This window comes from Octopus sinensis, linkage group LG14 (genome assembly GCF_006345805.1).
Source record: "Octopus sinensis linkage group LG14, ASM634580v1, whole genome shotgun sequence".
NCBI lineage: Eukaryota > Metazoa > Mollusca > Cephalopoda > Octopoda > Octopodidae > Octopus > Octopus sinensis.
In genome coordinates this window covers 387,971-397,970 of record NC_043010.1, presented here as the reverse complement: position 1 = coordinate 397,970, position 10,000 = coordinate 387,971, and the positions used below count along the sequence as shown (strand labels likewise).

Below are 10,000 nucleotides of genomic sequence, written 5' to 3'. Positions count from 1 at the left end.
AGTTTAAAAAAACCTTTATATGTTTCAGGCACAAAAGCCCATCATCAGACATAAACAGAGTAAAAAAAAAAAAAATGTTCACTATGAAGATCTGACCATGTTAGAAAAGATTTCTTTGCTGCTTCCACTTTTGATTTTGGACATTTGTGGCTAAAATATGTAAAGAGTACTAAACTCCCCTTTTTTGTAAGAAACTCTCAGTTATTTGTCATTTCACTTAACATATGTATGTACGTACGTACGTATGTATGTATGTATGTATGTATGTATGTATGTATGCATGTGTATGTATGTATGTATGTATGTATGTATGTATGTATGTATGTGTGTATGTATGAATGAAGCAGGATTGATTATCTTCATGGAAAATTTTTTTTTAAACTGTTACAACTTTGCTACTGTGCTGCAAATATTAAATATTCGATGCCAATTACATTCATTAAAGTTTTATCAGTAGTAGCACAGCATTCTTCACAGATTGTACTTGAAAAATTGCTCCCAAAATGAATGAATTTTGAATGAGTTTTTAGATAACCCATCAAGGTGTTCGCTATTGTTGATTTCTGACAATATCAAAACTAATCCAAAATGCTATCCACATTGCTATGATATGTCTGAAAAATTATATTTTGGGTTTTTTTTTTGTTTGTTTTTCTTAACTCATAAATATTCCAGACTTATTAAGTAAGCTGAAAAAAAAACTCTTTGTTTTTTTGCATATTGATAATTTAGGCGTTATATTAATACAATTAAATGAAATTATGAGACATTCATTTATGCTTCTCTCAAAACAAAAGCATCGTCAGCAGTATAATAAGGAAAGGGACTTGCCTTGTAAAATATTTTCCTCCTCTCTACACCATTTGCTTTCCCTTCAATGAATTTAGGAGACATTTGAGCCTTTCTTGAGAACCTTAAGCAATTTAACAAATATTAGGCTTTTGTTTTCTTATAAATCTATGCAACAAATTATTCCATGGTTGGTATCTCAAGAGAAAATGCATCAATGTCACCACTTGTCATCTCCATTCCCCACTGTCCCTAAGCCCCTTCTCCCTAAGTCCTTTTCCCCCCTCCCTCTTTACAAATCTGATGTCACATCTATGTAAGAAATCATTAGGGTTTCCGTGTTTTTTTTTTAATATATAAATATAAAATAAAAGCAAAATAAATTGTCTCAATGATGTATATTGTAGTTGTTGTTGTTGTCACAGTTGCTGCTGTAACAGTTGTTACTGGTTTCTGCCTTTGGCACAAGTGAAAACCATTTTTTGTGAGAGGTGAGAAGAAAGAGCGGGTGTGGTTTGTTGTATACTGAAATGACCCGACTCACCTCTTCCACTCCACCATATCGCATAATGATATAATATATATTATTGGTACTTCTTTTATCAACCCCCCCTCCCGTTTCTTTCCCCATTTACCCTTCCCCCATCCTCATCTTCACGAGGAGTGTAAAAGTAATGTCAACAAACTAAATACTGTGAAGAATCTAGTCTGCTGCTCGACCCACATCACTGCTTTTCCTTGCTGCTGCTGCTATTATAATAATTGTTGTTGCTGCTGTTGTTCTTCAGGGTGGTTTTTAAGAGAGAGAGTTAACTAGGTACTTTATAAATAAAATACTCTTTATACTGGTTCCAGCCAGTCGGCAGTGGCCATGCTGGAGCATTGCCATACCTCATAGTCATGTTTCTTTCTAGCTATCTGTCTGTCTGTCTTTCCTTGTTCGTTCAATCACGTGTTTGTTTGTAAAATGTCTACAGGTATATACAATCTTGGAGGAGCTAGTTCTGTTCACGAGGCTTGTGTGATCGGATTCCAGAAGTTAACGGTGCCTGCAATGGAGGCATACCGGCTGCATTTGCCCAGTTCTGGCCCCAACGTGGTGGCGCCATAGGGAATGTTCTGGACCAGCTGTAGTTGTTTTCCCATCCGGCTGTCATCTGGGGGAAACACGACGAGGAACCTATTCTGGACGATGGTATGTTCAATGGCGGAATTCTTCCCATTTGTGACTGACTGAGGGAGGAACCTCCATCGCTCCTGCCAACAGATGGGTTCTGGGCTGACACCGTGTCTTTACCACCATCTTTCATGGTGCCTGTTCGAGGTGAGTAATTCTTCGCTTTGTATCCATCACAACTCATCTGTTTATCTGTATGATGTGGCGTCGCATCATTGTTGTGGCCTTGTTGTCCATGGAAATTCTCACCATTCCTGTTATTGTTGCTGTTGTTGTTACCGTTGCTACTACCACCGGTATTGTTGTTGTTGTTGTTGGTAGTGGTGGTGGTAGTCATGGTACTGCTGCTACTGTTGTTTAAGGCATGCTTGAGAGAAAGTCTCTTCTGAGGACAATAATTCTCATGGATATTCAAATTAGATTTTTCACAAAATCCTTTGCCACAGTATGGACAGACAAATGGTTTTACATTTGGTGATAGGGGTTGGTGAGGGTTCATACTGTTTCTTGCAGTCATGTCCTTGTCGCAGTATGAACAATCAAATGGCTTTCCTGGTCCATGAGAGGAACAGGGATCCTTATGTTTCCCATGAGGACCATACAGTTTTGGACATGAATCACAGCTAGCATGTTTCTCACCAGTGTGAATGCGTTCATGATTGTGCAGATTGGCTTTTTGAGAGAATGTTTTCTCACATATCTTACATTTGAAAGGCCTTTCCCCTGTGTGTATACGCTCGTGGTTATTCAAATTGACTTGCTGACTGAAAGATTTTTGGCACACATCGCAATGAAATGGTTTCTCTCCAGTGTGAATACGTTGATGGTTATGTAAATTGGCCTTTTGACTGAAAGCTTTGTGACACGTCTCGCAATGATATGGTTTCTCGCCAGTGTGGATGCGTTCATGGTTGACAAGGTTCGCCTTTTGACTGAAAGCTTTGCCACAGAATGGACAATTAAAGGGTTTCTCACCAGTGTGAATACGTTCGTGATTATGCAAGTTTGCTTTTTGACTGAAAGCTTTCCGACACACAACACACACAAATGGTTTCTCGCCTGTATGAATTCGCTCGTGAGAAATAAGGTTAGCGCGTTGAGAGAAGCCCTTACCACAAAAGGTACAGCTAAATGGTTTCTCGCCACTGTGAACACGTTCATGATTATTCAAGTTTGCCTTCTGGCTGAATGCTTTTTGACACACATGACATACAAACGGCTTCTCGCCAGTATGAATGCGTTCATGGTTACTTAGGTTAGCTCGCTGGCTAAAGGTTTTTTCACAAAATGGACACCTGAAAGGCTTTTCACCAGTGTGAACACGTTCATGGTTTTTCAAGTTAGCCTTCTGGCTGAATGACTTTTGACAGAAACTGCAACTGAACGGCCGTTCCCCAGTGTGCACACGTTCATGATTGTTGAGATTTGCCCGCTGGCTGAAACTCTTGCAGCAAACAGTGCAGTTAAAGGGTTTGTTTCCAACATTGCTATTACCGATATGGTTACAGCCCTCCCTGTTTGGTAACTCACTGTTGCCAGAATGAGTTAACATTGACTCTGAAGAAGAGTTGTTCATAGATTTCTTGCCATGATTTTTCATGGCAAGAGAGTTGTTGTTGTGATTGGGTGGTTTCGAACAAAGGTCGAAACCAAATGATTTATCAGACAAATGGGAAACACTTTCATAGCTTTTCAAATGTTCATTTGCTGGGAAAGCAGGTTTGCCATAGAAGTCGAAATTAAACTGTTTCCCCATTGAGTAGATTGGCTGTACAGGAAACATATTTGTAGTAGTAGTAGTAGTAGTAGTTGTAGTAGTAGTAGTAGTAGTAGTAGTAGTAGTAGTAGTAGTAGTAGTAGCAGTATATGTTATCAAACTGTTTTTACTCTGCAGTTAAACAAGATGATATTCTTTCTTCTAATTTATTTCAAGTACTTTTCAACAAAAATAGAAATATTTCAAATATTTCATTCAGAAACAATATATTTCAGTTTTATATTAGAAATATATAAGAAATTATTTTTTTCCTCTTCAAATTCCTTTTTATTTTATTTTTTTATTTTACTTTTCTTTCTTTTTTTTTCTTCTTAGAAATAAATTTGTTTACAGCTGAATATATTGAAGTTTGTTTCTAAAAAAATATTTCAAACTTTTTCTTCTTACTCCAAAAGAAAAAAAACAAAAAAAAACAAAGGCCACTATTGCAAGGTTTTTGTCTGATCCATGTTGGTATTACACGTTGTAGGAAAGACAACGTGAATCATTTATCAGGGTTGGTTTCTTTGGTTTGGTTTGGTTTTTGTCCCTGTTTGTTTTGTATTTTACTTTTTTCCTTCTTTGTACATAGCAATGGGCTAAACACTTGCTAAGATACATTAAAGGATATACTTAGCAACTGTTCAGTCATTATTTGGAAGAAGAGAGAGTGAGAGAGAGGCAGACTTTTTTCTTTTCGTATCTTTTTTTAGGAAACTAAAAGAGAATTAGAAATGTATGAATTTCCTTTGATTCAATATAATATGATAGAAGACATTTTTTCGTTTTTGATATTTCTTCGTTTAAAAAAAACAAAAAGCCAACAAAAACTTAAAATTTTCAAACGTTTAAGTTAAGCCAGAATTGTCTCCCTTCCAACTGCAGAGGATTCTGGCGTTTTTGTTCTTGTTCTTTCCGTTTTTATATATTTCTCTTTTATTCTGATTTTCATTTATGTTCTGCTCCTTGTATATATTTCTTTTTTTTTTTTCAAAGAGTAGGGAGAGAGTTCTTGCTCTACCTCTCCTTATTCTTTTTTTTATTTACATTTACTTTTTTTTACATTTTGGGATGTCTCCTAATCTTAAGCATCTCCTCTCAAGAAATTATTGCTTGTGAATTTGACAGCAGCCATTCCCTACTGTGATTTAAATGTTATTTGTTAAGGGAAAGGTTTTTTTTTGTTTGATTTTGTTTTTTAATGGAATAAAAGAACCTTCCTTTTGCTTTCCTTGGTTTTGAGAATTTTTTTTATTCTTTTATTTTTGCATAAATCTATTCACAACATATCCAACTGCACTGATACAGAGATATAATCTTCTATATATAAATATATAAGAGAAAAGGGATAGATAAATAGGTAGATAGATAATGTAGATTAGATAGATATATAGATAGATAGATAGATAGATAATGTAGATTAGATAGATAGATAGATAGATAGATAATGTAGATTAGATAGATAGATAGATAATGTAGATTAACTAGCTAGTTAGCTAGACAGATAGATAGAGGAGTGAGATTAGGTACATAGAAAAATAGATAGATAGAAAGATTGGGTAAATAAAGAGAGGCGGGAGTGTACAGAAGAGATATATATAAAGGGCAGTTATTGATTTTTCAGACACATTTGATGAAATATTAAGACACTTACATAAAGACAAGTCAGCAATGTGTATTTAATTTCACTTACTTAAAAATCTATATCTTTTATCAGTGAAACGGCAGCCTGAATGGTTATTGAAGAAGAATACAAAAGATAGAGAAAAGCAGAAGATATGTATGTATGTATGTATGTATGTATGTATGCATGTAACGTGTGTGTTTGAATGTAACAAAAAAAAAGAAATATTTCTATGAAATATTTAGGTTGGTGTTATCAGTATTTCCATGTTGAAGGACAGATGCTATTCCCTTAGTTCATAAGAACTGTCATGATACTCTATGTCACAGAATAATTCTTTGAAAATCTGAAAAGATAGAAGGGAAAAATGGTTTATTTTTAAAATACAGCTCCACAGATAATATAAGGATAAAGTAAAAAACAGTAGTGAACTAAACCGTTCCTGCCAAATTTCCTGTAAGTAAGAGTTTCATTCAATATAGGCATCTGCCATGTTATGGAAGTGCTGTATTCCTGAAAATCTTATCAGAACATGGGATTCTATGACTCAAAACAGACAGAAATCAATGAGAAAATGAGTCTTTGCATTACAGAATTCCATTGTACAAATAGAATTTCAGAAACATAACACTTCAATAATTCTAAGGGACATTTATATATGAAATGAGTCTAGAGCTGTGGTTCCTAATCTGATTTTGGCACTAATTCTTCACAGTTTTTCCAAAAACCGAGGAACAAAAATCGATATATACTTCCGGTTTTTGTAGAGGAAAGACGTGTTTGCTTTTGCTCTGTGAAAAAAACAAAAAGGTTTGCATAAATCAATGAAATAATCTACTAAAACTAACAAAACGTAGAACTTGTTAACTCATAAAATCTACTAAAATACATTAATTAAAAATACATTAATTAAAAACGTAATATATTTCGCTTGAAGCCAAATATAATACGGTAAAGTTAGTTACGCATGCTAGATTCTTCGCCATAAAAGCACGTGGTGGCAAGTCTTTAATTTATCTCCAGCTAAATGTAAGAAGGAAAAAGAATTGTTTTCTTTTCTGTTGTGAAAGAAAACTTCTTCGTACAAGCACGAGGGTTTGAACTGTACCTTTTACGATAAGTATCGCTTCCAGTTGTTTGATTATTAATCTTTTATTTTCCTTTAATATAAGCTAACATCTCAGTTACGATTTACGATGCCATCTTTGTTTACATTCTGAGAATAACTTTCTTTCGAATTCTGTTTCGCTTTCAATCTACCTTTAATTTCATTTCTATAAAACTAATATTAAAAAATTCTTTTCATATGTTTATTTTCCTGTAATTAGTTTAGAATTAAATAATTCCTTCATTTCCTCACCCTCTTCTACCTCCTCTCTCCTCCCTTACATATATTCCCCCACTTCCAGCTCCTTTCTCCCTTCCTTTATCTCTCTTTATGCTTACCCTTTCCCTCTCTCTTGCATATCTTACTCTTTTTCTCATCTCTCCTCCTCCCTTTCATATCCTCCTCTTCTCTCATTTCTCTTTCCTTTCCATCTCACATCTACCTCTCCTCTCGTCACCTCACCCTCTCTCTCATATACTTCTCATTCGCCCATTCTTCTCACTCCGTCTCTCCCTCTCTCTCACATCCTTCATCCTGTCTCTCTTTCTCTTGCTATCCTCTCCCTCCCTCTGTTTCTCTTTCTCTTCCCCTCTTTTCCTTCACTCTGTCTCTCCTTCTATTCCCCTCCTCTCCCCTCCCCTACCTTCCTCTATCTCTTTAACACCACACCCCCTTGCTTTCCTCCTATCACCCTCTCGATTTCTTTCATAGCACCTCTCTCTTTCCTTCCTATCTCCTCCTCTCTTTCCCTATTTCCCCCCTCTGTGTTTCTCCGTCTCTATCTCTCTCTATTCCTCATTACCTCTGTAGCCTCTACTCCCCCTCTGGACCTCAAAACGAAGATGGCACCAAAGTGGGAAAAGAAAGAGTTAAATCTTCTGCTCAGAGCATGGACGATTGCTAGTGGCGATCCGCCAAACAACATCATCACTGTCGAGCTAAAGAACAATGGATTTCATAGAACCATTGACTAGATAGAACAGGAAAAAGGTGAATTTATCCGGTCTTACATGCTTATAAGACCACACATCAAAACACTGGATAACATAATTGAAAATTATTGTGGCAAGGCTGATGAGGATGAAGAAGACAAAAAAGAGAAGGAAGCTGGAAGTCTCTGTGATCCAGGGGTTCCTCAGGAAAATGGATCACCTACCCAGGTGAACGACCAGGTAGTGAAGGATAGGGGAGCCAAGGGAGCAGAAACCGGAAGCCCCCCTGTACCAGTAGTCCTACAAAGAAATGAGAAATTAGAAAAACAGAAGAAAAAAGGAAGGACCGAAAACAAAAATAGGGAGGGAAAAGGCAAAACAACCAAAGCTGAAACCCCAACCCCCGACACAAACAGCAGGGAACCCCCTGGAGGATCCAATGCCCCCCAGTACACTTCAGGAAAGAAGAAATCTGGAAGGCACCGAAGAACCTGTAAGTTCTACCTGCGGGGCAAATGTTGGCATGGTGAGGACGGCAAAAACTGCCAGTTCGCCCACCCGACACCCCGCCAGAACTTCAGGGGACTCAAAGAGAAGAGCTTTACTGAGGGAACACAAGAAATGTCTCCCAGGAAAACTTTCAAAAACGAAGTGCACTCCTCAGATGTTCTGCGCAACTCAGCAGCTGAGCAAGAGTCTTTTTTGTGCATGGCGCAAAGAATTGTCCGGCAGCTAACCTGGCTACACCAAGCACAGAGAAGGAACCCTGCCCACCACTATGCAAGACCACCACAGTCAACAGACACGGGATGGCCTCCCCTAACGCCTGCACAGCCGCCACCCCAATACTTTTACTAAATATTGGGGGCCTGTTGCATCAAAATAGAAACAAAATTTCTTTCCTGAGAGATCTTACTGCATGCAATCAAGCCCTATGCATAGCACTTGTGGAAACTCACCTCAGCCCTGATATAGAGGACGCAGAAGTACACATACCAAACTATGCCATACTGCGAACAGACAGACGGGAAAGGAGCCATGGTGGAGTTGCTGTATACATCCGAGATGACCTCACACCCCAGGTCTAGATGACATACTCAAATTCGGTATGTGACACTTTAATTGTATACATAAGACAACATAATATAGTCATATGCAATACATATTGCCCACCGGATGCCCCAAATCACATAGGCAAGTTTGAAGATCAGTTTCGGATCACAACATAATAGAGCTGTCTATGTTTGGGCCAAAAGTAACCAGAGACATACAGCCTAAAGGAAGCACCCGAAATCTCTCCAATCTGAACTTCCACAAAGCAAATTCGAAATCGATCCAAAAAGAGATCCTCAGAGAGGACTGGCCGGAATGTCTCACCACACCAGACATTGACATGAAACTAGAATGTTTCATGCCTTCTGTGCAAGCTGTATGCCAGAAATATGTCCCAGAGCACAAGGCCAAAACAAATAGGAGCAAGATTCCAAGAGACAGGAAGATCCTCATGAGAGGACGAAGGTTGCAAATCACCTCAACCAACATCCTAAAAGTAGCGAAACGTCCCGCCTAAAAACAACGCTGATGGAGATCGAAAAAAGGCTGCAACAATCCTATGTGAAGGAGAAAGCAGACAAAGAAGCCTGGGTTATAAAAAATATTAAACAAACCCAAAGGCCTTCTTTCATTACGCAAAAGAAACAGTCTCAGTGCACTACAAGATAGGACCCCTCCTCCAAAAGGATGGCTCCCTCACAGACAGTCCAACTAAGATCAGTGAGATGCTGAATGACCAATTCAAAAGTGTCTTTACCACCCCGTTGGAACACAAACAAGTGAACGAACCAGTGGACTTCTTTGCCGCCTCACCTATAACCAGCGAGGCGGTTACAATAGAATGTATTGACATTAGCGAAAAAGATGTCCTACTAACCATAGATGAAGTGGACACAAACTCAGCTGCTGGTCCAGATGGTTTCCCAGCCATCCTCCTCAAAGCGTGTGAGCATGCCCTGGCAAAACTCCTCAAGATTCTCTTCCAGAGCTTTCTTGAGAATGGCAAACTGCCAAGCAACCTGAAGGAGGGAATAATATGCCCAATACATAAAGGGGGAAGTAGAGCAGATGCCAAAAACTATAGGCCTATCTCTCTGACTTCACACATCAGCAAAGTCATGGAACGGATAGTCAGAAAGAAACTAATCGCATTCCTTGAGGAAAATAACTTGCTGAGTGATACCCAGCATGGTTTTCGACCAGGTAGGAGCTGCCTGACCCAGCTCTTACAACATTATGACTGGATGTTGAGGCAGTTACTCAACAAATCAAATGTGGATGTAATCTACCTTGATTTTGCAAAAGCTTTTGACAAGGTGGATCATGGTATGATATGCCACAAACTACGTGACCTCGGCATAGCTGGAAAACTTGGAGTGTGGTTGCATGACTTCCTGAAAGATAGGAGCCAGGCAGTAGTGGTTAATGGAGCCACCTCTATGAACACACAAATAGTGAGCAGTGTTCCACAAGGCACTGTCTTGGGACCACTGCTTTTTATAGTGGCCCTCTCAGATATGCCCTCAAATGCCCGGATAGCCACTCTGGCAAGCTAAGCAGA

At 38.4% G+C, this 10,000-nt stretch overlaps 1 protein-coding gene and 1 long non-coding RNA gene across 2 annotated transcripts in view; both read right to left on the bottom strand.

The window, feature by feature from the left end:
• LOC118765868 overlaps positions 1–10,000 on the bottom strand; it is a 47,922-nt gene that overhangs the window by 15,251 nt on the left and 22,671 nt on the right. The window contains exon 2 of the long non-coding RNA XR_005001764.1: positions 5,416–5,692. This is a non-coding gene — a long non-coding RNA (uncharacterized LOC118765868). The remainder of the gene's footprint in view (positions 1–5,415; positions 5,693–10,000) is intronic.
• On the bottom strand, positions 366–5,110 carry LOC115219151 (gastrula zinc finger protein XlCGF26.1-like). Its single transcript, XM_029789255.2, has one exon. The coding sequence runs from the start codon at positions 3,747–3,749 to the stop codon at positions 1,788–1,790; it is 1,962 nt and encodes a 653-aa protein (XP_029645115.1). The 5' UTR covers positions 3,750–5,110; the 3' UTR covers positions 366–1,787.

Coding starts and splice junctions, on each gene's coding strand:
- LOC115219151 (XM_029789255.2), bottom strand. CDS start 3,749: ATGTTTCCTGTACAGCCAATCTACTCAATGGGGAAACAGTTTAATTTC.